At 36.9% G+C, this 27,578-nt stretch overlaps 1 protein-coding gene across 3 annotated transcripts; it reads left to right on the top strand.

Moving 5' to 3' along the window:
- Positions 1-1,064: 1,064 nt before the first annotated feature.
- On the top strand, positions 1,065-25,387 carry dtx2 (deltex E3 ubiquitin ligase 2). 3 transcript variants are annotated; one of them, XM_039662390.2, is made up of 9 exons: positions 1,065-2,074; positions 3,630-4,218; positions 10,934-10,992; positions 16,575-16,682; positions 19,814-19,881; positions 20,183-20,344; positions 21,164-21,325; positions 21,591-21,680; positions 24,743-25,387. In XM_039662390.2, the coding sequence occupies exons 1-9, from the start codon at positions 1,741-1,743 to the stop codon at positions 25,001-25,003; spliced, it is 1,833 nt and encodes a 610-aa protein (XP_039518324.2). In that variant the 5' UTR covers positions 1,065-1,740; the 3' UTR covers positions 25,004-25,387. The 3 variants fall into 3 exon arrangements, with proteins under 3 accessions (XP_039518324.2, XP_039518323.2, XP_039518325.2); XM_039662389.2 differs by having other exon boundaries at positions 1,066-2,074; positions 16,545-16,682; XM_039662391.2 differs by lacking the exon at positions 16,575-16,682 and having other exon boundaries at positions 1,067-2,074.
- The last annotated feature ends 2,191 nt before the right edge of the window (positions 25,388-27,578 follow it).

Raw genomic sequence — 27,578 nt, 5'->3', positions numbered from 1 at the left:
ATGCCTGCCCTTAGTGCATAGTAGTTAAAGAATTCTGATATATGATAACTTTAAGATGGAAAATAGACGAATGATGAAGAAAGAATAACGTTACGAACACATTAGCACTACCTGCTGGGCAAAAGATCGCATTGATGAAAACATCGCATTTTCAACGACGCAGAAATTTTTACTTTTAATTACAATTTTACCACTTTTACGCCCGGTTTCGCATACTAGACTTAAGCCAGGATTAGGTCTAAGTTCATTAAGACATTTAAGTAGCTTATAAACGCGCCTAAGGGGGGAAACACATTACTAGTGTGCATCTTGAGACAAAACAATGGCACTGACAGGCATATTTTAAGGTTTGTCAGTGCAAGTTGCTTTCAGTTAAAACGGCTTTTGTCTGGGACTAAACTTAATCATTGCCCGTGAAACCAGTGGAATATCTTAAATTGAATCCCACATTTTCAAACATCCTGTTCATGTCTGCAGTGTTTCATAAGGAGATGAAAGTTGAATCACTGCTGGTACCTTTGCTAGAGTAGTTTTTACTATTAACTTGAAATTCAAGCAATTATTTAAATTTAATAAGCAGAATGATATGGGGTTAAGTGGATAATTCACCCCAAAATCGTCATTTGTTATTGATGCGAATAATTTTCCCTGTTCAGCGTGACATAATTTTAATAGTGGAAGCATTATTATAAACAACATTACTTACTGAACGCCCTAACGTACGAAATCGATTCATTTGAGTTGAATCTTTTCAGTTGATTCAACTCACAAAAACTGATTCACAACTCAGACTCGTCTAGTTCTCCAGACAGTTCAGCTCCCTGATCCGAATTCATCCTGACGAATATATGTTGACTGCAAATTGGAAAGAAAAAAATACCAGTGAATGATGGCATCATTTTCAGTTTCGGACAAACTAGTATATTGCAAATTGCGTGTATTTGTACTTGTTTATAATAAATATACAGAGGGACTTTTATTTTGCCGATTGTCACATTGGCTTACCATAACTACTTTCAAAATAAAAGTCGGTAATGCGGACACTAACTAACAGAGACAAAATATGATAACGTCCAGAGCAAGTAAACTTCATCTAGCACTGGGAAATGCTAATAATTTAAAACAAATAGCCACTTTAATTTATTTTAAACCTGTAAAATGAAAGGGGAAATGTAAAAACAAAAACCATAGGGGAGTGTTTTGTGTCAGGCTTCACAGAGTGTGTATCTATGGGAATCCACCACCAGCGACACAAACACACAGCAGGCGAGCAAGTAACTATACAACCCTTGCGTACTTTAAAAAAAACATGTCCATCAGTGTGCTTCTATAAGCCACCTGACAACTTCAGTCTGCTGTCAACAAAATAGCAGCTGTTATATTATCTGATAGTGGTTTATGAGGCTGGTAGCCGTACAATAACGCACTGAATGGCGAAGAAAATAGCGACGCGGCTAACGTTAGTCTGAAGCTGCGACTAGCAACCGAACAAGATGATGCGACGTCAGTGGTTTTTACTCAAATCTGCGGTTGAATTAACGTGTTCTACTGGATAAAACACTGTAGTGGCGACATAGGTTAATATCTTTCAGAATACGACTAGTTAGCGGGCTATCTGGCTGTAAATCAAGTGCAACTGAAACTGAAAGGGTGTTGTTGTTGTTGTTAGCCGGGCCAACTCGTCACATTGCTTTATACTCCAGCTTATTTCGTCGGTTGGGATCTTTTCTATCTGACAAAATGGCAACAGGCTCCAGTTTTCATTCCGGAGGGAGTGGGTCTAGAAACGGACCATCTTTCGCATCGCCATCCTCCTCCTCCTCATCCTCTGGGATGCCAGGACAGGCTCAGCCGATGGCGGTGGTTTGGGAATGGCAGGATGATCTGGGCTTCTGGAGGCCTTACACTGGACAGGTGAGCAGCTTTATCGAGCAGTGTCTCCAACATCAGAGAGGAGCATCGACCCCCAGCAGCAGCAGCAACAACATCAGCATCTGTCTGGCTCAGGCGGACCCCAGCCTGTCTGCCTACATCATCGACATCCCCAACCTCAAACAGTTCAGACAGGACACCGGTGAGTGGGACCTCACACAGCCCGTTCACTAAACTAGGCTACTTATGGTGACTTATAAAAAATTAATCATGCTCATGGTACAGTACGTTAATAGTAACCTAGCTACTGAATATGAATCGTTACCATATCAGTGTAGCTAGCGTCTAGAACTCCAGTCATATCAAACTCCAGTACATAATCATAATCAAAAACATGGTACTTTTTTGTTAACACTTAACTCTGTTATAGAATATCTCATTAAATAACATGATAATAACTTGTACCAGAAGATTGGTTCAGTTTGTGAAAACGTCAAACGTTAAAAAACGACACGCCTAACGTTAAATAAACCATAGACATCATATAGGAAATAAACGTCCTGACTACTTTCAAAACAAGTTGTGATATTTGTAAAAACAGTACAATTGTGAACTATTATTACAAAATAACTTTGTTTGAATATATTTTAAAAACGTAATTTATTTAATTAAAATGAATTTATTTAATCGTAAAGCTGAAATTTCAGCAGCTGTTACTCACATTTCTTGTTATAATCGATGTTGAAAACCATTGTGCTGCTTAATATTTTTTGTGGAAACTGTGATACATTTTATTACAGGATTATTTGTTGAATAGAAAGTTCAAAAGAACAGCGCTTATTTGAAGTAGAAAACTTTTGTAATATTATTAATGTCTTTACTGTAAGTATTGATCCATTTGATGTGTTCTTGCTGTATAAAAGTATTATTTTTTTATAAAAAATATGTGTATGATAGTATGTGATGAGTATATATTTTGCTATTTTTTGTCTACTCTCGTAAGTATTTATGGTATAGGCCTAAGTTATTTTTGGTTTACTTTTACACTTGACACTTTTAGGGTCATATATCAAACGTTTTTTTTTTTTGTTTGTTTCTCCAGAAACCTTTTCTTTTCAAAAGATCTAATTTGCATTATTATCTGGTAAGTTTTTAAGGACTTCAATCTAATTAACATTTTAGACTGGATTTAATATATCTTGGACGTCTTTATTAATGACCCATTAAGTGATGGTTTTACCATCTAGTGCCGCCACAGTACTTCACTTTAACGGCGTGTTAAGAATGTATGCTTATTGCTCATTTGGATTAAGTAAATGTGTTACCAGTGCTTCCATAATCTACAGAGCGAAATAAGCTTAATGTGAACTGTGAATGCTGGCTGAAACTAATTCAGTTGCTCCGAATGTATGATATGTATGCTTCATTCTTGACAACAGGTCATTAAGCCTGCTGTTTAACACTGCGGTAGGACACATGGGCGTTTGGTCTGTTAGCTGGAGATTAGGCTTGTTTTGGAGGGATGTTTGAATGACTTTCGACACCTGTGGTCTCAATGGAAAAGAACAGGAAAGAGGTGCCAAAATAATCTCAGGAAATAAGCGTACAGATTTCGACAGGATGCACAGCGTATTTGCTGGATGAAATAACAGCTCTTTCTTGCATATGTTTTTAGAAGAGAAGCACTTTTTATGATTGAGAAATGTTCTCTGGAATGATAATTACTGTAATTTTTTTTTTTGTTGAACCCTCTGTAGGAAAGATGCGCACCGTTCGGCGATCCCTGTTCCCGCAGTCTTCTGCCCTGGGCAGTGGCGTTCTCTGGGAGTGGGCCAATGATGAGGGAGGGTGGACGGCGTACGAGATCCGAACCTCCATTTTGCTGGAGCACAGCTACCAGGCAGGACAGGCCACAGCTGACTTGAGCCCACAGGGCTACAACTACATTGTGGACCTCACCGCTCTAGAGCAAGTCAACAAGACTTCTAGCTTCAGGCGGCGCGTCAGGCGGCAAGGCAGCATGCCGTATCCTCTCACGTCTGGGTCCGTTATTCACTCGGGCCCGGCCTGTACCTGTCACCAGTGCGTGAGCAATAGCAGCACCGCCGGACCCATGCTGAGCCGGTCACGACATTCCTTCTCCGCGGGGCAAGCCAGCAGACCAAGCCTTCAGACGCAACTTGGAAGACTTCCTGGAACCAGCTCCTCTTCAGCCTACTCGCCCTACCCCAGAAGACCTCTCTCGATGGGGAACCTGTTATGGAACAGCCCATGGAGCACCCCCACCTCAGTGGCTCATCCCACAGGACAGCCGCAGGCTTTTGGTCATCACGCAAATGGCTTAAGGTAAGACTACTGGGCCTAGTTCAAAAGTGGAAAATGCAGGTTATCATATTTTTTTAAAATACTTCTGTAATTGCCATCTGATACTTTCAATCTGTCATGGTACCACCATAGTTTCCCATAAGGGAAAGAGAGATGTATTTTAGCCATATTTTCAAGGACTTTGCACACAAGCATGGAAGTTCTCCTACAGAGAGCAGTTTAAAAATACTTAATGGCTTTTGGTCATAAGGAAACAAGATGTTTGACCCACATATTTCAAATGACACCGAAGGTCAAAAAAGGTTGTATTTCATCATCTACTGTGGTCTTCTCCTTCCTGCCATTGTGTCCGTTCTCATATATTTTTTGTAGTCGTAAGCTCAGTCATTCTGTGAATCCATTCGTGGCATAATTTTGAAAAATAACCGAGCCAAAATTATTTTCTGCAGTACTTACAAAAAAAAAGCATTTTATTTTATAGTTCTTCCTCTTCATGACATAGTATGTAATTATTGTGTAATAACCAGGCAAGAACCAAACTTAACCTTTACCCATTTTAAAGGGATGATTTGGCCTAAAATGACAATTTTGCCATCAATTCTGACCCTAGTGTCATTCCAAACCTGTGATTTTCATAAGAAGATGCTTTGAGAAATGTCTGATTGTTTATATAGTGAAAGCTATACCAACATTCTTTAAAATATCTTCTTTCGTGTTCTGGAGAAGAAGAGTTAAATTTCACGTGTAAAAAAGGCCTTTGTCAATAGTGGATTGAAGCACAGTTCACACAGAAGTCTGAGTTTGTGTGACCAACTTGAAAATGAGTAAAAATATTTGGCCCTCAAGTGTCACGCATTGAGCATGACAGTCACTCTTTTCGGTCTTTTGTCACACACTCTCGCCACACATTGTATATTCACGCGGAAAAATGATTTATAATATATTTAATATGCTGCAGCGCCCAAAATGTCTTCTTTGGACTGGCAGGTATCAAGCGCGTTCTATGTTCGTTGTTAGTCGAGCTACACAAAAGCCAATCAGAAAATAGCACTATTGTATCTGGATGCAATTTAACGCAACAACCAATGAAAAAAAAAGAGAAAATTGTCATGAAACAACCCCATTCCCATGAGCTGTCCAACATTTAAGGCTGCCACTCTGCAGAAGCAAATTCCATCCTATCTTCAATATGTTGGAGTAGTTTTAGTCGGACATGACAGCTGCTGTAAATGACATGAAATATTCTCTCAGTCCTCCTGCATCTGATAAGGCCTCATTAGATAATTTACAGGACGATTTTAGGCAATCGATTGCTTCAATCAGCAATCTGTCACTTTTTCTTTTATTGTCTATGGTCTTACCGCGTCAATTCACGCACTCCATAATCTGTCACTCTCTTTCGCTGCTGACCGCGAACTCGCGCGAAGCACTGCCGTTTTGACTTTGCGTTAGGTACAACAAAAAATAGCCTACTCAAACCATTTTCAGGAGAGGGGTGTTTCATTGTGACACAGGCTACATTTAACTCAAGCAACATTAAATAAAATGTATTTTTTCTCACTTTCAACAATAAATGGTGCTATTTTGGTTAAAAGTAAAATATGGTAACCTTTGCTTGCGGAAATGCGGTCAGCAGCCAATTGACTTTATGCATAGCTGCACTACTTCCTCAACTTAAAGGGTTAGTTCACCCAAAAATGAAAATTAAGTCATTAATTACTCACCCCCATGCTGTACCAACCCCGTAAGACCTTCGTTCGTCTTCGGAACACAAATGAAGATATTTTTGATTAAATTTGAGAGCTGTCTCACTACCACATTGGCTGCCAAAGGGACTGCCTCTTGACGGCCCAGAAAGTCAATGAAGAAAATGTTTAAATATTCCAAGTGACTACCGTGACTCAACTATAAGTTTATCAAGCGACGAGAATACTTTTTGTGCGAAAAAACAAACTAAAATAACGAGTTTATTCGACTATTCCTTTTCTTCCTTGTTGGCCTGAAACTATATTTCCACGACGCACGCGCGAGAATTGCGATCTCTGCTTCAACTACTTCAGTTCAGTTTTCGCGCATGCGTCGTGGAAATCTAAGGAAGTCTCGTTTCAGGCCAACAAGGAAGAAAATAAATAGTCGAATAAACTCGTTATTTTTGTTTGTTTTTTCGCACAAAAAGTATTCTCGTCGCTTGATAAACTTATAGTTGAGCCACTGTAGTCACATGGAATATTTAAACATTTTCTTCATTGACTTTCTGAGCCGTCAAGAGGCAGTCCCTTAGGCAGCCAATGTGGTAGTTATACAGCTCTCAAATTTAATCAAAAATATCTTCATTTGTGTTCCGAAGATGAACGAAGGTCTTACGGGGTTGGTACAGCATGGGGGTGAGTAATTAATGACTTAATTTTCATTTTTGGGTAAACAAACCCTTTAAGCCAGCTCCTTGTTTCCTGTATGCCATTATTGGACAAACTTGATTAATTCAGGTGTGTCTGATTATTGTTGCCGTGACTACTGAGGTCAGTCACACCTGAATTAATCAAGTTTGGCCAATAATGGCATACAAGAAACAAGGAGCTGGCTTAAGTTCAGGAAGTAGTGCAGCTGTGCATAAAGTCAATTGATGTGCGGTTTGGGATGTGACGTCTGTTTTGAGTTTTTTAAAATATGCAAATTGTCGTGGAGACTGTTGTGGAAGGTAATTATGCTAAACCGCTTTGGTGAGTGGTTTAGTATAATTTCAGTGCCGTACCATCGCAAAGCCATGCATTTTTTGATGCGCATCGAGGGATTTATTCGGTAAAGGTGTTTCCATCATAGTTCATGCGCATGTTTTCTTATCAGATACAAAGTTTATCCAACTCAATTGAGCGCATAAACCTATGTGCATTTTTTGAATTTATGCACTTTTGGCATAAGCATAACTTATGATAGCATGATAATTTCCTCTCTCAGTCTAAGGACTAATTTTGCTTCAAGAGGAATAAGGATCATCCTCCCTTTTGTCCCCCTACTATAATTGTCTTTTCCTCTGTGTAATGGTGTCATATCCTCTCGTCTGTCTGGATCTACAGGAGTAGAGGTCTGCTTTAGGACACATGGAGGAGAGCATGTCTGTGCTGACTGAAAGGGCAAGACCCAGATTTGAGTCATTGTTCTCTTCTGGTAAACTAGGTTGAAAGGGGAACCAGGAAATTTTAGACATTTGTTTTTTTCTCACTCCTTATATACTCCTCATATGGACAAAGTGACGTTACATCTCCAGATATGATGATTTGAATAAACTCTTAAACTTAAGTTTACATTTCGGTGCTTAATTTTTCATGCACAGTTTATGGTGGTTAGTTTTACACCGAGTGAAGAGCTGAATAATTCCTGGCATATGGCCTCATCACACCCGACTGTGTCATGCGCTTCTCAGATGACTGTGGGAGTGTACTGTGAGCTGTAATTGTTGCGAATTGTAACGCCACTACTGAGATAAAGCTGTAAATGCAGTTATGTAAGTAGCAGAAACATCTGTGTCATATGGATAAAATAGGAGGGATTTACTCTATATCCACGACCCAGTTTGCAGAACACTTGTCATTGTGGGAAATTGGTTAAGCAAAACTGTTGCTGAAAACATTGTACGATCAAATCAACCAGTGAAACATATTTGCAAAAATGGAAATGCATTTTGATTGGATTAATTTTTGTGCATTCATTATTCTTTTTGTCATCTTCTTTTGAGGTAGTGTAGATTATTATATGCATCTATTCTACACTGCCCCAAAAGTTTGGGATCTGTAATTGTCTCGTTTTGAAAGTCTCTTACGTCTCAATTTAGGTCTCAACATATGTTTTAATATATTTTAAAGCGGTCATGAACTGCATTTTTTTTATTACACATTTGGAATTGTTTTGAAACTGTGCGATGTTCGCTATAGCCTACACGTCCCAAATCAGACATCAAATAAATACCAAGGATACTCCAGTCTGCAACAGCATGGTAATTACTCATTTTTATATATCTTATACATTTGTGAGGTGGTGTTGTATTTTATTATAATATTTTAGGAAGTATTTTTTTAATGACATTAATTTAGTGTTGAAACAAAGACGCTACAGCAAGGTCTTTATCTCATTACATAGATGAAACATGTATGTGTATTTCATATGCTTTATAAGTCTTGGTTGTGGCAAATAAAGTCACTTGCCTTGGTACTAAGTCCCTGTAAAGGCAATTCTACAAAAAAGTTCTAAACACATTATAAATGTTACATATGTATTGCTAAAACATATTACAAAGACTGTGAACTGTGAAGTACTGAAATGTGGAGTTAGACCGTTAAACAGTTTTTCACCATTGCAATTTTACGGATTAATTAGGCGGGGCTAAAACAGGGCTCGATGACGCACTGGAGCCCATGAGCTGCTGGACACCCCCCTATTTGATGACGCACAGAGTCTGATCTCGCATTCACCGCTCAATCGCGAGTGTCTGTCAGTACTATTAGTTACTACAGCTGAGCCTAGAGTTTTCTAGCTAGCTATGCCTTCGACACGGACATGCATGGGCTACTACCTGGATGCGATCATGTACAAAACAGATCGGTATCTTCATTTAAATTCCCCTAAAAACGATCACATCAAGAAGAGGTTTTTTAGAGAGCTTATACCTTGATGAAGAGCCTCTGTACCTCTGTAGTGATCGTTTTACTCTGGATCGTTTTATAAACTTTCCTCAGAGACAACTGGGATTCACTGATAATCCGCTGTTACTGGTGAACGGGGCCGAAACGACTATCTGCCACCTCAGTGTTCATCCTCCCGTCTCCAAAAGCTAATCAGCTAATATCACCGTCAACAGCTTTCCCGCTAGTGGGCGTGGTTTCAGCGCAGCCAGCGGACACGCCCCCAGCGTTTGAGAGCAGAGAATCTGCTCATTTTTTCATGATTTTGAAAGCTTATTTTATGTACTTTTCGGCTTTTTTTATCATTCGAATTTGGCTGGGTGGCTAATAACACATTTTTCTGTGGTATGACAGACTCAGAACACATACTTAAATTTGACTTTACAGGGACTTTAGTTAAAGGAGTAGTTCACTTTAAAAAAAAAATTGCTGATAATTTACTCACCCCTATGTCATCCAAGATGTCCATGTCTTTCTTTCTTCAGTCGAAAAGAAATTAAGGTTTTTGATGAAAACATTCCAGGATTTTTCTCCATATAATGGACTTTACTGGTAACCAAATGGTTCAAGGTCCAAAAGAAAGTTTCAGTGCGAACTGCAAACTGTTCAAAGGGCTTTAAACGATTCAAGATGATGAATAAGTGTCTTATCAAGCGAAACGATCGCTCATTTTAAAAAAAAAATAACAAAGTGTAAGTTTTATAAGCACAAATGGTCGCCTTGCTCTGTTCTGTGATGCGCGTTCATGACTCTCCTGTTCGAACTCGTTCCTCAAAATGAATATTTTTTTTCCGTGTCATTTGGTTCATTCAATGAACAAAATGAACGAATTGACTCAGGAAAAGATTCGTTCATTTTGATGAACGAGTTCGAACAGGAGAGTCACGAACGCGCATCACAGAACAGAGCAAGGCGACCATTTGAGCTTATAAAACTTAAACTTTGCTTTTTTTTTTTTAATGAGCAATCGTTTCGCTTCATAAGACCCTTATTCATTGTCTGGAATCGTTTAAAGCCCTTTGAACAGTTTGCAGTTTGTACTGAAACTGTCTTTTGGACCTTGAACTGTTTGGTTCCCATTGAAGTCCATTATATGGAGAAAAATCCTGGGATGTTTTCATCAAAAAACCTTAATTTCTTTTTGACTGAAGAAAGAATGACATGGACATCTTGGATGACAAGGGGGTGAGTAAATTATCAGCAAAAGTTTTTTTTAAAAAGTGAACTACTCCTTTAAAAATAAAGTTCATCCATGCTTCGGATCACAATGAAGGCAATGCAAAGAATGTGGAAATGTTTTTCCTCAACTTGGCTCTTCATAATATTTTGTAATCAGTCAGAGGCATCTTTATCTCTTTCTTACTGTCAGAGTAATCCTGTGTTTGCGTCTGTCTTTCGGAGCTTGGTTTCTGTTTTTGGACTGTTTTTGGTTTTCATATGTCAAAAGATCAAGGAATTTGGCTTCTCAATTCATAACCCCTTTAAAATGTAATATTTATGTGATAGCAAAGTGAAATTTTCACTCAGCATCATTACTGCAGTCTTCTGTGTCACATGATCCTTCAGATACCATTCTAATATGCTGATGCTCAAGAATCATTGTTATCTGCAATGTAGAAAACAGTTCTGCTGCTTAATATTTGTGTGTAAACTTTCTATTAATCAGACAATTTTGAAAAAAGGAACAGTGTCTTTGCCGTCACTTTTGATCAATTAAATAATTTTTTGCTGATTAAAAGTATTCATTTCAAATACTTCTTACTTCATCTTACTGACTCTTCATCTTACTGACTCCCCAAACTCGGGAGTGTTTATGAAAAAGTCAGATCAGATGGCATAGCATGAATTACACCATGACAGCTTGAGAAAGCCAGGGGATTTCCTTGGAAAGTATCTTGCTTTCGTTTTATCTTAACTAGGTCATCTACAACAATCTCGACCACTCAAATTTGCTTTCTCTTTTGTATAAGAAAAAAAAAATGACACCTGTAATGGGAGTTAAGGCCATTGTCAAACGCTCTTGTTCTCATGCATTAAAGTGTGTATTTCTGTCTCCACAGCATCCCAACCATCCCTCTACACATGAACGGATCCAGTATTGTAAACTCGGCGCTGGCAGGTACGGTCCTCGCACGCCACACAGGAGGAAATCCTTCCAGTGATGCACTGGGGTCTCCTCCTCATTGCAGAAAGGTGTTTGATGCTGCAGTAGCAGCTGAACTGTTTCTTGGGAGTGTCAGTTTGAACCACTCAATTATTTCCCAGAGCAGTGAGTAAGTGAAGTTAGCTTTAGCATCCTTCAGTGAATGTCACAAGTAGATTCATGCCACCGACTTGCGTTTCCACCCTGTTTTTGTCTTTTGTCGGCTGCTTGTCACAAATCAGCTTATGACATTAGCGGCTTCACTGAGTCACCAGCTTGTGGGTTTTGTGTTGGTGTGTCTTAAAAGCGCTCGCCTTTCAACAAGTTTCAGGCTAATGGTGCGTGTCTGGGGATGTTGAATATCTGTTGTTCTTGTTGCTGACAGCTGCAGCACCAAGATGAATGAGGCATTTGGGGAACATATAGACATATCTGGAGCCAAGTGACATCTCTAACATAATTTTCACTAGAGTGAAGGTGAGGAGATTTTTGGGTGGGTTTTGAATGAAGTGATCAATGCAAAACAACTATATGCTAAAAACAAATACTGAATCTGAATACACCGTAACCGTGTTTATATATAAATTCATTCAATTCAATTCACGTTTATTTAAATACACATCATTTCAAAGCAGCTTTACAGAAAGTGCATGAGTCCATATTACAATTTACAGTGTTATGTCGTCAGAGGTAACTGTCGAAGTTAAAGGGATAGTTCACTTTGAAATTAATTTTTGGTATGGTATGTGTCTTTGTTTCCGCAGTATTTTCAATTTTGATATATTTTTAGGTCAAACCGTTCTTGTCTGTCAGTCATCTACAGTGGTGGAGGAAGTACTGAATCTCAGTACTTAAGTAAAAGTACAAATAAACAGATCATTATTTACTTAAGTAAAAGTACAAGTAACACAATGACAACCATACTTAAGTAAAAAGTACCTGATTTTAAATGTACTTTTAAGTATTAAAAGTAAAAGTACTTGCATAACAATTTATTCTCTTAATGTCCATTTTTTCTAATGATTAATAAAACATTTAATTCTAACTCGTTCCACCTAATACTCCTATAATGATGTTCAAGAATTATGGAAAAAAAAAAATTGTTGTCACCATTTCTGAAACATGCTTGCAATTAGGCAATATGCACATCATGCTTATCCTTACTATATATTAATAACTATGTTTGGCAGTAGGGATGGGACGGTATGAAAATTTCATATCACGATTATAGTGTCCAAAATAATCGTGATTATCAATATTATCACGGTTTTTGTTAAAAATTTATGAAAGTGCTCAAAAAGAACTGATGCTCACAATGAAAACATGTCATTTTATAATTGAAAATCAACAAACAACAAATAAAACAAGTCTCTCTATGCAGTTTTTTAAGCAAGATTCTATTCTATGGCATTTGCTTCTTTATAATGCCCGTCGTCAATAGCAACGCATTATTACACAGCGCACATCCATAACATTCACAACGGACGTGCGCTCTTGTTTCATTCAAATACAACTTGCCGTCTTGCGTCTCCGGTTTTTGATTGTATTGCAAAAATGAAATCAGAGTTGATTTATTTTTTACATAGTTTGATAATATTGGTGCGATATATCTTGTCTGGACGATTGTTTTACAAAATAAATTCATAAACAGGTAAGATTTAAAACATTAGCTAATCTCATTATCAATTCAATATGTCCCCGTAATTATGTGGTAAAAATAAAATCGGTTTAATACGTGATGTATCTATACTTTACTATCCCTTAAAATATCACTCTTAATAATAGTCTTGTTTGAAGTTGTTCGTTCGTCTTTGGCTCAAAGTTACGAACTTTTCTTCGCGGAAGCTTGACGTCTATTTCAAGTGAGTGACATAAAATGTTTCAACTCAAAACAACATTTCGTGCCCAATAGTTTCCCAGACGTAGTTTTGGTATTGAGGTCAAAGTTAACTTGCCTTGCGTTCGGGTGATGATCACACAAGACGACTCGGCAGATTTGAAGTTTCTATTGTAGTGACTTTTTGTTCGGCAGACAAGGTGACCATCCTCGATCAAGTTTCCTTCAGGACTTTTGTAAAACCCAAAATATGACCACACCTCAGATTTGGTCCTCTTAAAAGGCTGAAAAACCTCCTGAGCACGGTCACTGCCTTCCGCCATTCCTTCTCGAATAGTAATTTAAAAAAATATTGCGTGCTGCGCGCCTGCGTCAGACTGGCCGACAGGATTCAGTGAGTTATCAAAATCGCGATAATCAAACACGGTTTTAATGATAATTAAATTTTAAACGATAATACTAACCGTCAGTACATTTTATCACTGTTTATAGTGAAACCGGTTATCGTCCCATCCCTATTTGGCAGTAATCGCGATTAATTTATGGTGTAATTCTGAACCTCTTGGCTTGCCATAATCCTAACCAAACGTATAATACACACGGTGCGTTTCCTATGCACATAAAAACTAATTTCCGCGTATAAATTGCACGATAAACACACTGCGTGCGAGACGCATTTAGTGTGACCGGGTTGATATATCTATGGCAACCAAACGTCACTGGTGAGACAAACGTGCAACGAACGGACAGGGGAAAAACTGATCAGAAAATGTAACAGAAGTTGTAGAAATGTAGTGGAGTAGAAAGTATAATAATTGCTGCCAAATGTAACGAAGTAAAAGTAAAAAGTATGCACTATTTATTCAGAGAAGTCCAAAAAAATCCTCTTGTAATCAGTTCCATTATAATAAAGGAACTGATTAATAAGTTGTCTACATTGCACAATGAATATCATCTTTATAATTGTCTACACTTAATAAGAGGTTTCGCGGGAGTGCAAGATTTTTGACTAGTGAGTGAATTCTGACTGAATAAACTCCTCTGATTGGCCACTTTGTTCACCGCTGTAAAAACACGTTGTAATTAGAAACATCGGACGGTTTCTAGAACGCCAACACAAATACGCACTGGTGCATTTACCAAATCTGTTTTGTCAAAATTATATGATTACAGTATCAACTGAGGGTGCTCTTGCTTTCATTTGAGGTTGCTTAGCATATGCTTATATGGCTGAATATTTCCACTATAGTTGACTGAGTGGAGGTAGTCCGATCTGTTTTGAGTAGAGGCGGGGGCTAATTTGCATATTCAAATGAAGTAAGGTGCAGTGTTATATTTAAGCTATTTTAAGGCATGAAGAAATTGTGATCAATGATCATCAAAGATGAGTTTTACGCGATAATATTATTGACTTCTAGGGTGCCTGGTTTCACAGACGAGGCTTAAAGGGTTAGTTCACTCAAAAATTAAAATTCTGTCAGTATTTACTCACCCTCATGTTGTTCCAACCCCGTAAGATCGCTCCTGCATACTAGTCCATAGGCTTCTTGAGGGAATGACTATTGCTGGCACCGAAAAGTCATTAAAGACATTGTTAAAATAGTCCAAGTGACTACAGTGGCTCAATTTTAACTTTATCAAACGACGAGAACACTTTTTGTGCGCAAAAACAAACAAAAATAACGACTTTATTTCAACTATTCACTTCCTTCTCCATGGGCCTGTAGTCAGTTAACATAGTGTGATTGCGTAGAGCTACGTCACACGTAGGCTCACTATTGGCCGACGCTGGTCATGTGTGTGATGCGTGTGACGTACAATAACAGAAGCTTACGCTATAAAACAAGTAACCTGACTCGCGCAGAGGGAGAAATAAAGGAATAGTTGAAATAAAGTCTTTATTTTTGTTTGTTTTTGCGCACAAAAAGTGTTCTCGTCATTTGATAAACTTAAGATTGAGCCACTGTAGTCACTTGGACTATTTTAACGATGTCCTTTAATGACTTTTCGATGCCAGCAAGAGCCAGTCCCTCAAGAAGCCTATGGACTAGTATGGAGGAGCGATCTTAATATCTTATAACGAAGGTCTTACGGGGTTGGAACAACATGAGAGTGAGTAAAAACTGACAGAATTTTCATTTTTGGGTGAACTAACCCTTTAAGGCTAGTACCGGACTATGTCAGTGTCATTGTTTTGCCTCATGATGCTCTCCAGTAACGTTTTTTTCTTCCTAATACACGTTTATAAAAGCTACTTAAAGCTCTTTATTTAAAAGAGTAGTTAACTTCTAAAAAAAACTTTTGCTGATAATTTACTCACCCCCATGTCATCCAAGAGGTCCATGTCATTCTTTCTTCAGTCGAAAAGAAATTAAGGATTTTGATGAAAACATTCCAGGATTTTTCTCCATATAATGGACTTCAATGGGAACCAAATGGTTCAAGGTCCAAAAGACCGTTTCAGTGCAAAGGTCTTTAAACGATTTCAGATGATGAATAAGGGTCTTATCTTATCAAGCGAAACGATCGCTCATTTAAAAAAAAAAATAAACTCAAGTTTTTAATTATAAAATTTTATAAACTCAAATGGTCGCCTTGCTCTGTTAGGGTTAGGGTGTGATGCATGACTCTCCTATTCGAACTCGTTCATCAAAATGAGCAAATCTTTTTCTGATTCAACTCGTTCATTTCGTTTATTGAATGAACCAAATTACACGAAAAAAGATTTGTATGTTTTGATAAACGATTTCGAACAGGAGAGTCATAATTGCGCATCACAGAAGGCGACCATTTTAACTTGTAAAACTTAAACTTTATTTATTTATTTTTTTAAATGAGCAATTGTTTCGCTTGATAAGACCCTTATTCATCGTCTGTAATCGTTTAAAGCCCTTTGAACAGTTTGCAGTTTGCACTGAAACTGTCTTTTGGACCTTTGGAGTCCATTATATGGAGAAAAGTCCTGGAATGTTCGACTGAAAAAAAATGACATGGATATCTTGGATGACATTGGGGTGAGTAACTTATCAGCAAAAGTTTTTTTTTTTTTTTTTTTTGAAGTGAACTACTCCTTTAACTAAAGCCTAATCCTGGCTTAGACTAAACCTTGTCTGTGGAACCAGACCTAAATGTTTAACAACGCAATGCTTAGGTTTGGTCATATGTCTTGGTGTGTATGTATCCGGAAGCATTGCTTGCTTGCAGCTTTTTTCGTCACGCTGTTTTATTATGTTGTAATGGATGCCTAAAAGCAACACGTTTTGTGTTTGGTCATCAGATGTCAATCAGATGGTCTCTTCCTGTCAAAATGGACCAGACGTTATGCAAATAGTTAAAAGTCTGACTCTGTGAGACCAATGTGTCCCATGTCTCCTCTGAAGGTAATTTGAGTGATTGGATCACAGTTAGTCTCCAAAGCGAATTGGATCCCGTGTACTTCATTTAGCCCTAGACGAATATTAATAACAGGTAGGATTGTAGTCAGCATCTATAGATGGACGTTTTTGTCCCCGATATTATTTCCTCTGCATCAGATGCAGAAGTGAGTAGGACCCTAAACTTTTCTTGACTTCATCAGAGCATGCCCCACTTGTGGTTGGCCTCTCCACTCTTGGCTCATTACTCTTCCTTTCCTTCACTCCTCCTCCTCCCTTCCTCCTGCATGTCTCCACATGGCCTCCGGCCGTTCCAGGCATGGCTTCCATTTTGATGTCTGCCGCAGGACTGGGAGTTCGCTTCATGACCGCCCCCTTCTCCCAGCGTGGCTCCAGCAGGCCCACCAAAGGCCAGGCCAGCTCCGTTAAGAGGGCAAAGAGACAGTCCAGGACAGGTAGTTAAGCACCGCCAACCAGCCCGACCGAACCTGCCCTCCACTGGCCTGCAAACTTCTGCTGTCCTTTTTGTTTAATTGCTCTTTTCCTTACCATTCTCCTTTCAAAATTATATTTTCCCCAGGGGGTTAGCACTGTAGCTTCATTCCGACATGCTCCGTCTAGCCATTGCGGGATGTTTATGTTTTGCTGTTTATCGTTTGCTTCTGCCGTCACGTTTTCACCCATTTCTTGTTTATGCTGTCACGCTGTCTTGCTTCCATCCTCTCGATCACATAATGAATGTACTATTGATGGTATTCAGCTTGACACCTGCCTGCTCACCCGTGGGACACTGCAGACAGATGTCTGCTGGGGGGGTTTATCGAATAACAAGTTGTTCCCTGGTCTTTTTTTCACTTTCTCTAACCCTAAATAACCTGTGTTGTGGTTAATGCTTTTCATACAGAAGATGATATTAGGTTCAGACTGACACTCACAAGCGCTGTTAGTTTACTGCTTTAATATCGGCTTACTAAAACATCCTAAACACATTTTCCGTATTGAACTATTTAAGTGTTGTCTGAAAACTAAAAACTAACACTAAGGTTTTATAATACGGACATTGTGTGCTTTTATATGGTATGTTAAATGCTGAATAAGTATCAAACATTGATTTATTAAAAGAGGCCATATTTAAAGGGACACTCCACTTTTTTTTTTTTTTGGAAACAGGCTCATTTTACCACTTCCCCAGAGTTAAATCGTTGAGTTTTACCGTTTTCTAATCCATTCAGCCGATTTTCTGATATTTAGAAGAATATCTGTAACCAGACAGTTTCTGGTCTCATTGACTTGGAAGTCAATGAGACCAGAAACTGTCTGGTTACAGATATTCTTCTAAACATCAGAAAATCGGCTGAATGAATTCGAAAACGGTAAAACTCTTGGGGATTTGTAAAAGTCTTTTTCCAAAAAAAGTGGAGTATCTCTTTAACGAACAGTTCTGACTCTAAATTCTGATTGGATGAGCGACTTTCAAAGCCTTTGTTAGATGGCTGATGCACGATCACATTAATTGAATTCTATATATGTTACTAGACTAATAAACTATCATTTTATTATTATTATTACATTTAATTATAAAATGGAACAAAATTATTTTCATTAGAACAATACGCTGTTGAGACTTAAAATATAAGAATATTTCGAAAATAACTATTTAGCAAATTTATTTAGCTAAGATCTGTACATTTTATTTTGATAAATTGTAAATCTCACGCTGCAAGATTTTACCGTAATAAGGGGGTTTTAGGTACGGAGCCCCAAAAGGGACATGGTGATTGGAGGAAAGTTATATTTCAAAGCTTTTGCGTTCTTTCAAACGTTTTGCATTCTGTCGCAAAATTGGTTAAGGAATATATGATGAGGTGGGAGGAAAAACTATATTTTAATGCCTTTAAGAGAGAATGCAAAGTTTCTCAGGGGAACGCAGGACTTTTGCGACAGAATCTAAAGTTTCTCAACATGATGTTTCCATCAACATGTCCCCTTAGAGACTCCGTATTTAGGCACATATGCTGCACACTTCTGTTTACAATAGTAAATTGCGAAAATTGCCTTGATATAATATTAAAACGAACTGACGGTATTCACATGCAAAGCAAAACCGACCTACTCTGTAACCAAAAAATGTTAATAGTTAAATGTGTATACATGAGCTTATATGTGTCTGCATATAATCAGTGTGTGATAATGCATAACAATGAACTGTGACTCAGGAGGTCAAGAGCAAGTATTAATGCATTAGGTATTTGGTTGTGGCTTGGTAATAGACAAGGATACTAATGCCTTAGCATCTCTAACTGCTTCTCAGAAAAAACAATTTCCGTAATGTATTTGTTCATTTAGAAACCATAACAAATGTAGCATTCTACTTCTGCCAGGTTCGCTGCATTAATGATGTAATAGGAATTTATATAAAAAATAATAATAATTTAACTGTCTACAGAAATTCACAAATATATATATATATATATATTTTTTTTTTTAAATTAAGTCTCTTCTGCTCACCAAGGCTGCTTTATTTGATGAAAAAAAAAATGACAAACAGTAATATTGTGAAATATTATGACAATTTAAAATGACTGTTTTCTATTGTAATATATTTTAAAATGTAATTTGAAAGCGGAATTTTCAACATCATTGCTGTTGCTGATTACACATCAGTTTTCAGTGTCACAGGATCCTTCAGAAATCATTCTAACATGCTGATTTTATGCTCAAAAAACATAAATTATTATTTTCAATGTTGAAAACAGTCGTGTACCATTTTTCCCCCAAAATTCTATGATGAATAGAAAGTTCAAAAGAGCAGCATTTATTTAAAATATAATCTTTTCTAACATTATAAATGTCTTTACTGTAACTTTTGATCAATTTAACTCATCCTTGATGAATAAAAGTATTTTCTAATTTCTGACCACAAACTTTTGAATGATAGTGATTAATGTTACAAAAGCTTTCCATTTCAGATCAATTCTGTTCTTTGGAACTTTCTATTCATCAAAGAATCCTGAAATAAAAATGTAAAAAAACTGTTTTCAACATGGATAATAATCATAAATGTTTCTTGAGCATCATATTATAATAATTTCTGTAGGATCATGTGACACTGAAGACTGGAGTAATGATGCTGTAAGTTCAGCTTTGATCACAGGAATAAATTACACTTTACTATATATTCACATTGAAAACCGTTGTTTTAAATTGTAATAATATTTCACAATATTACTGTTTTTTTTACTATATTTTTTATCAAATAATTGCAGCCTTGGTGAGCAGAAGAGACTTCTTTTAAATACATGAAAAATCTTACCGATCTAAAACTTTTGACTGGTAGTGTATATATATATATATATATATAAATGCATATGCTGACTTCAGAGACAGGTTCATTATAGAGAGCATTTGATTGGCCAAAAATGTATGTAGTACATGAATAATTTACAATTGATCAGTTGAACAGGCAGACAAGGATTACAAGCCACAAAACTCTTTTATTCTCTTTCAAAAAGCTTTCATTGACTCTAAGAAAATGTAATCTTCATGTCGTCATATATTTTAAAATGTGTTTTGTGTATGTCCTTAGCTCCGGCTCAGAAACCAGAGGAAGTCATCAAGAAATACATGGAGGAAGTGCCTGTGGTTCCAGATGAGGTATATTTTTATGTACTTGCATAAATCTGTACATTTTTCTCACCCCGGAGTTAAAAGAATATTATATTTTAGTAAATATATTAGTTAAAGATAATGAAGACTGTTTTATGACCATTTTTACATATTTTCATAACAATTAAGCACCTTTATGTAACAATGTGAAAAACTGTAATGGTCCTAAAATAGATTTGAATTTCTGTATGCAAAATATAACATGACCTGGACACATTTTGATGACATTCACCCATATGTTTAATGCCCTGCCCTATGAGATGTGTGACATCTGGCTGTGTGCTTTCAGGACTGTATTATCTGTATGGAGCGCCTGGCCTGCCCGTCTGGTTATGAGGTCCCAGCTGAGTGCTCTCAGACTCTTCAGCCCAACACTGTGGGCAAATTCACTAAATGTGGACACACCTTCCACATGCCCTGCATGCTGGCCATGTACAACAATGGAACCAAGGTGTGCAATATCTTATCAGCACTTTTAACTGTCAATTGTATACAACTATTTAATATGTATTTTAGGGTAATTACAAGAATGGATGACAGAAATTGCAATACACCCAAAAACATGGGTTTGAAAAAAAAAATATTTTCAGAATTTTTATTTTTTGGGTGAAGTATTAATTTAACAGCATTCTATTCTACACTACCATTCGAATGTTTGGTGGTTCCAATGCCAAGTGTTTTTTTTTTATTTTTTATAAAGATGTCTCTTTTTCTCACCAAGGTTGCACTTGTTTGATCATAATAATACAGTAAAGATAGCAACATTGTTTTCTATGTTAATATATTTTAAAATGTAATTTATTCCTGTGATGGCAAAGCTGAGTTCATCAGGATCATCAGTCTTCCGTGTTGTATGATCCTTCAGAAATCATTCTAATATGCTGATTTCTTATTATTATCAATGTTGAAAACACTTTTGATGCTTAATATTTTAATGGAAAACATGATAATTTTTTTCCAAATTCTTTAATAAAATAAAAAGCTCAAAAGAACAGCATTGATTTGAAAGAAGTAACATTTATAAATGCCTTTACTGTCACTAATGATCAATTCATCCGGAATAAAAGTATTATTTCTTCAAAATAAATAAATAAATAAATACTGACCCCAAAATGTTCAATGGTAGTGTACGTCATGCATTCCTGGAATTACTCTGAGATGACAAAATAGGTGCATGAAATTAAAAGAATTGATTTTATTAGCTCAAAATACTTATTTTCACATTAAAAAGATTGTTGCACCCATTTTCTCTCTCGTTGTCACACCATAGGACGGGAGCCTGCAGTGCCCCTCATGTAAGACAATTTATGGAGAGAAGACCGGCACCCAACCAAAGGGCAACATGGATATCTATAGTATTCCTCAGTCTTTGCCTGGACACCCAGACTGCGGCACTATACAAATCATTTACAACATCCCGCCCGGAATACAGGTCTGTTTTGGCAAACCAATGTAGTGCTGGACTGTTTTATATTTATTTGCTCCATGATTCCCCAATAAGAAAAGTGCTTTCAACTTTTAGAATAAGTGCTTGAGGTCCTTAAGAACCAGCCAAATGTTTTCATCCAGCAGACTGACGTCGGCCTCCATCTGCATTTATTGGGGGCATAAGTTAACTGACTCTGTGTGCTGATGGTTTTGTCCTTGCCTTGGCCTGCACCAAGCACTCAATATTCTAATGCACTCTTTGTCTGCAGGGCCCTGAGCACCCAAACCCAGGACAGCCGTATACGTGCAGAGGATTCCCGCGCTTCTGTTTCCTTCCTGACAATGACAAAGGCAGAAAGGTAAGAGAGTGAATTGACCCAGTTCAAATAAAGATTCATGCCATTGTCATTTGTCACAATATGAAATCATTTGCCACTTTCACACATTAAACCTGTTTAAGTACCGTTCAGTTGATGAATCATCCATTCCAGCGCCGTGTGTTAAACAAGGTGGAGTTTCAGTTCCTTGCCACTGGTGCCTTTTTTCACCTTTGTTGCCATTGGCTTTTGGCTTGCTTACTTGGGGACGTTAAATTTAACATTTAATTTAATTTTCAACAATAATTTTGATCTGCTTGCATTGACACCATTATATGAGTTGGATGATGACATCACGGTTTTCTCCAGATGCAAAAGCCTCTAAGTGCCATTTGAAATTTTTATCAAGCTTGTATATTTAAGTTCAGTGATTTCACTTAAATTGCAATGATAATTACCTATTAATTGTTATTTAAGTGAAATTACTGAACTTAAATATACAAGTTTGATAAAAATCATCATTAAAGAAGAAAATTTCAAATGGGATTTAGAGGGTTTTGCATCTGAACTCTTCATATATATATATATATATATAAATTAACTAAACATCACTGTTCATCAACTTATTCGAGCTAGACTGATGCTATTTTCTTCTGGAAACAAACTTTATTTTCCTGTTATCTCTGTAAAGCTGCTTTGAAACAATCTGTATTGTAAAAAGCACTATATAAATAAATATGACTTGACAAGCAATGGTTTTCCCTGCTACCATTCACACACATGCACCACAATGCTATTAATTAAAACCTCATTGTCTCAAAAAAAAGGTGCGTTCACTGTAAATGGTCAAGTGTTGCAGGAAGCAACACTCACTTAGAAGTCACTTTCAAACCAATCATCTTTCTGTTGGTCAGTGCTGTAAAAAAAAAAGAAATTATAAAATTGCACAGGGAAATGTTTCATACGTACACACAGCAGAAAGAAAGAAATGCCAGAGAAATGTCCTATTTTTTAAAAGAAAAAATATTTTTAAACAAGTTTGAGTTTTCCTACATCTTGAAACTTTCTTTACTGGATCTCTTAGCGCTGTGTGGTAACAGTGTTGCTTGATCGAGATCGGCTCGCGCTGCACAGATGTTGCTGGTCCGAAATGATAAACGGTCCGTGAAGCACATAACGAGTAGCGCAGTTTCGTTCCACTTTCATTATGCTTGCCATTTGATATTGTGCAACGTTTTGGTGGCCGCACCAGTGCGAATTTTGTCGGCAGGAAAAATGGTCCAAGGAATCGCTCGGTTTGTATGTGTACCGAACTGGAGGCCTCCAACCGAGACGGTTCAATACGAATACATTTACCGTTACACCACTAATATATACAGCTAATAACACCACTAATATGTATATGTATTTTTAAAAGAAGTCTCTTCTGCTCACCAAGGCTGCAATTATTTGATAAAAAAAAACAAAAAAAAAACAGTAATATTGTAAAATATTACAATTTAAAACAGCGGTTTTCTATGTGAATATAATTTATTCCTGTGATCAAAGCTGAATTTACAGCATCATTACTCCAGTCTTCAGTGTCACATGATCCTACAGAAATTATTATAATATGATGCTCAAGAAACATTTATGATTATTATCCATGTTGAAAGCAGTTTTTTACATTTTTATTTCAGGATTCTTTGATGAATAGAAAGTTCCAAAGAACAGAATTGATCTGAAATGGAAAGCTTTTGTAACATTAATCACTACCATTCAAAAGTTTGGGGTCAGTAAGAATTTTATGTTTTTATTTTTGGGGGAAAGAAATTAGAAAATACTTTTATTCATCAAGGATGAGTTCAATTGATCAAAAGTTACAGTAAAGACATTTATAATGTTATAAAAAGATTATATTTTAAATAAATGCTGTTCTTTTGAACTTTCTATTCATCATTTTGGGGGAAAAAATGCTACACGACTGTTTTCAACATTGAAAAGAATATATTTTTTTTTTTTTAGCATAAAATCAGCATATTAGAATGATTTCTGAAGAATCATGTGACACTGAAAACTGATGTGTAATCAGCAACAGTAATGATGTTGTAAATTCAGCTTTGATCACAGGAATAAATTACACTTCACTATATGTTCACATAGAAAACCGCTGTTTAAAATTATAATAATATTTCACAATATACTGTTTTTTTTTTTTTTTTATCAATCTTTTTTAAAATCTTACCGATCTAAAACTTTTGACCGGTAGTGTATATATATATATATATATATATATATGTATATATTAAGGGTGTCAATATTTCGATTTGAAATTGACCGAAATTAAGTCACAATTTCACACTTCGAATTAAAAAATGGAATTATCGATGCTACTACGCCCCATCCTGTCGGCGTGCCAAGCAGAAAAAGTACTGCGAGTCTATGTTCAACCTCCTCTAACTTCGCTACAGCCATTCAAAAGATAACATGGCAACTGCAGATACAGGAGACCCATCAACAGAACTTGATATACCTCCTCCTCTTTCATTTCTTTTTATTGGATCTTCCAAAGTGTGTATGTAAAGTTTTAGCTGAAAATACCCCGAATGTATTAATACATAGCATGTTAAAGTTGTCACTTGTTCCGTGATAGCATTTGTAACTCTCTTAGCCAGACGCATTATCTTACCTGTATTTAAACATTGGATTAATGATGTTATGCACTATTTAACACTTGAGCAAATTCGCTATAATTTGCAGGGTAATAACATTAAATTCAGTAATATCTGGCAACCTGTTCTTACATTAATCGAACAAATGGACTCTAATGACATTGTATGATGTTGTTTTGTTTGTTTTGTTTTTTTGCTATCATACCTGTAGTGTGATGTGGGTGGGTGGGTTCTTGGTTGTTAAGTTGTTGTTTGTTGTATAAATAAAATACAATAAAAAGACTGATCAAAAAAAAAGTTGTCACTTGTTAAGGGTGAGCAAACACACACCCTTTGTCTGTCCCTTTAAATGCAAATCAGAGCACTCAATGCTCTGGTTTGCGTTTCTCTCTGTGAGAAAACCAGCAACTGTGTTTCCTGTAAATCTGAGGGTCTTGATGATGTGGTTTTCAGGTGCTGGAGCTGCTGAAGGTGGCGTGGACACGACGCCTCATCTTCACCGTGGGGACTTCCAGCACCACAGGGGAGCCTGACACCGTCATCTGGAACGAGATCCACCACAAGACGGAGATGATGTCCAACGTCTCCGGCCACGGCTACCCCGACCCCAACTACCTGGACAATGTGCTCTCAGAACTGGCTTCACAGGGCGTGACGGAGGACTGCCTGAAACGAGACGCTCAGAGCCAAGGGGCTCATAGTTCAGGCATGTGAAACTGACCATTCCATCCACTGTAGATCTAACAAAGCTTGACGAAAAAGGGAAAACTAGAGTTATGATGTTTTGGCGAGAGGTTCGGATGAAAGGGCAAGGGTTGGCGGCAACTTCCTTCATCTGGCTGAGTCTAGAATATTAGATGGGGTCCCTGGCTTCGTGGTCATCTGTACTTTCACCGTATTGTAAGGCAGCTATAGATGGTTCTGCACGAATGGCTCCATCTTAGATTGACCCCTGAATCTCGAGCCAAGTGGAGACTCGCTCTCTGACGCCTCATTCATCTCAAAATATGATTCATCATAGGGCCGTGATGTCCTTCATGACGCACTGCATTACAGTAGAACACAATGATGCTCATTCTATTGCTGGGAATCGATACACTATTAATTTAAAAGCATCAATGAAAACAAAGATTTGCACATCAATGCAAATCATGTCTTCACTGGTACTGTAAAATGTACTGCTTCAGAAATTCAAGGAACTTTTTTTTCACAATTTGCAGCTATGAGGTTTTTAATCTGACAGATTTGATGATGGCATTCACTTGCTGCTATTTTTTTTTTTTTTTGAACATAAGGGTTTTAATTTTTGTCAAGGTTCCTATGGAAGCTTATTTCCACAACAGAATTTTTTAAAAAATTCTCACAATTATAAAAAAAAATTTCTCACACACAAAAAATATAAACTTGCAAATGCACGTTATAAAGCCAGAATTGCGAGTTAAAAAAAAAAGTAACTTTTTTTCTCGCAATGGCGAGTTTATATCACAGAATTCTGAGTGGGAAAAAGTCAAATTCGAGCTGTAAACTAGCAATTGTGAGTAAAAAAGTCAGAATTGTGAGATTAAAGGGATAGTTCATTTTGAAATACATTTTTGGTATGTTTTAGCTTACCTCGAGGGCATCCAAGATGTAGGTGTCTTTGTTTCCACAGTATTTTCAATTTTGATATTTTTAGGTCAAACCGTTCTTGTCTGTCATTCATATAATGCAGGTCTATGGTCACCACCTCAAAGAGCACGCACAGAGAAGTCAAAATTAAACATGATTTAATGACTCGTGAATGTAAGTACACATTGATGGCCTAAGACATGAAACGAGCGGTTTGTGTGAGAAAACCTGTTTGTGTGAGATCACTTGGACCTGGCTGTGGTTACAAGAGGTAAAAACGATATAAATACTGTTCGTTTTCTCACACAAACCGCTCGTTTCTTGTCTTAGGCCATCAATGTGTCCTTACATTTATGAGTCATTAAATCATGTTTAATTTGGACTTCTCTGTGCGTGCTCTTTGAGGTGGTGACCATAGACCTGCATTATATGAATGACAGACAAGAACAGTTTGACCTAAAAATATCAAAATTGAAAATTCTGCGGAAACAAAGACACCTACATCTTGAATGCCCTTTAGGTAAGCTAAAACATATCAAAAATTAATTTCAAATTGAGCTATCCCTTTAAAGCTACCGATTTACCTTTTATTATTCAGTTGTGGAATTAAGCATCTATAGGTTTCTATTGCAATGAACCATTTTTATTCTTTAGACTATACATACATTTTAGCTATTTAAAAATGCAAGACTTTTAAAAGCTCAGCAACACTATGTAATGCTTTTTTTAAAAATGTCATTGCTTATTTAATTCTAGTCCAGATCCTGAGAATAGGTGTAGAAATGCAATCTCACATTATTATTATTGGGTTGCAGTATTAGATGGTGCCACAGAGACAATCAGCAGTGTTTGATTAAGTTACAGTTCATTACCACTGCAAGTCTGTAGACATTCATTCATCTTCTCTTACTTCACAGAATGGGATTTTTGGTTTTACAATGTATGCAAGTGTATATATAAATATATATTCAACTTCTAATCAGCAATAAACTACTCCATATAACAATACTTTTTGGTTTCTGTTACTTGTTAATGAGAACTCTGCTGTAAAACACTTAATACATTTAGAGTGTTATAAAATATTTCTATTTTGAATAAATGCTGCTCTTCCAAACTTTCTATTCATCAGAGAATCCTGAAAATAAATATATAATGCTTTCTACAAAAATATTAAGCCGCACAACTGTTTTACAGCGTTCATATTAAAGGGATAGTTCACTTTGAAATAAATTTTTGGTATGTTTTAGCTTACCTCAAGGGCATCCAAGATGTAGGTGTCTTTGTTTCCACAGTATTTTCAATTTTGATATTTTTAGGTCAAACCGTTCTTGTCTGTCATTCATATAATGGAGGTCTATGGTCACCACCTCAAAGAGCACGCGCAGAGAAGTCAAAATTAAACATGATTTAATGACTCGTAAATGTAAGTACACATTGAGGGCCTAAGACACGAAATGAGCGGTTTGTGTGAGTAAACAAACAGTATTTATATATTGTATTTCTCTCTGCACATGCGCCGGAAGTGATCTCTCATGCATGTACATCACTAATTGAGTTTACACAGAGATTTCGGATTTTATAAACATAGATATAAAGGAAATCACAATTGAAGACGATTTTGATATTTAGATCTTCACAGTGAAAGGTAAAACTTCCGAAATCTCTGTGTAAACACAACGAG

This window comes from Pimephales promelas, chromosome 4 (assembly GCF_988280905.1).
Source record: "Pimephales promelas chromosome 4, fPimPro1.hap1.1, whole genome shotgun sequence".
NCBI lineage: Eukaryota > Metazoa > Chordata > Actinopteri > Cypriniformes > Leuciscidae > Pimephales > Pimephales promelas.
Note: the sequence above shows the minus strand (reverse complement) of the source record. Positions and strands in the feature narration are given on the sequence as shown.

Coding starts and splice junctions, on each gene's coding strand:
- dtx2 (XM_039662389.2), top strand. CDS start 1,741: ATGGCAACAGGCTCCAGTTTTCATTCCGGAGGGAGTGGGTCTAGAAAC. Junction 2,075..3,629: donor ACAGTTCAGACAGGACACCG/GTGAGTGGGACC, acceptor AACCCTCTGTAG/GAAAGATGCGCACCGTTCGG. Junction 20,345..21,163: donor TGTACAACAATGGAACCAAG/GTGTGCAATATC, acceptor GTCACACCATAG/GACGGGAGCCTGCAGTGCCC.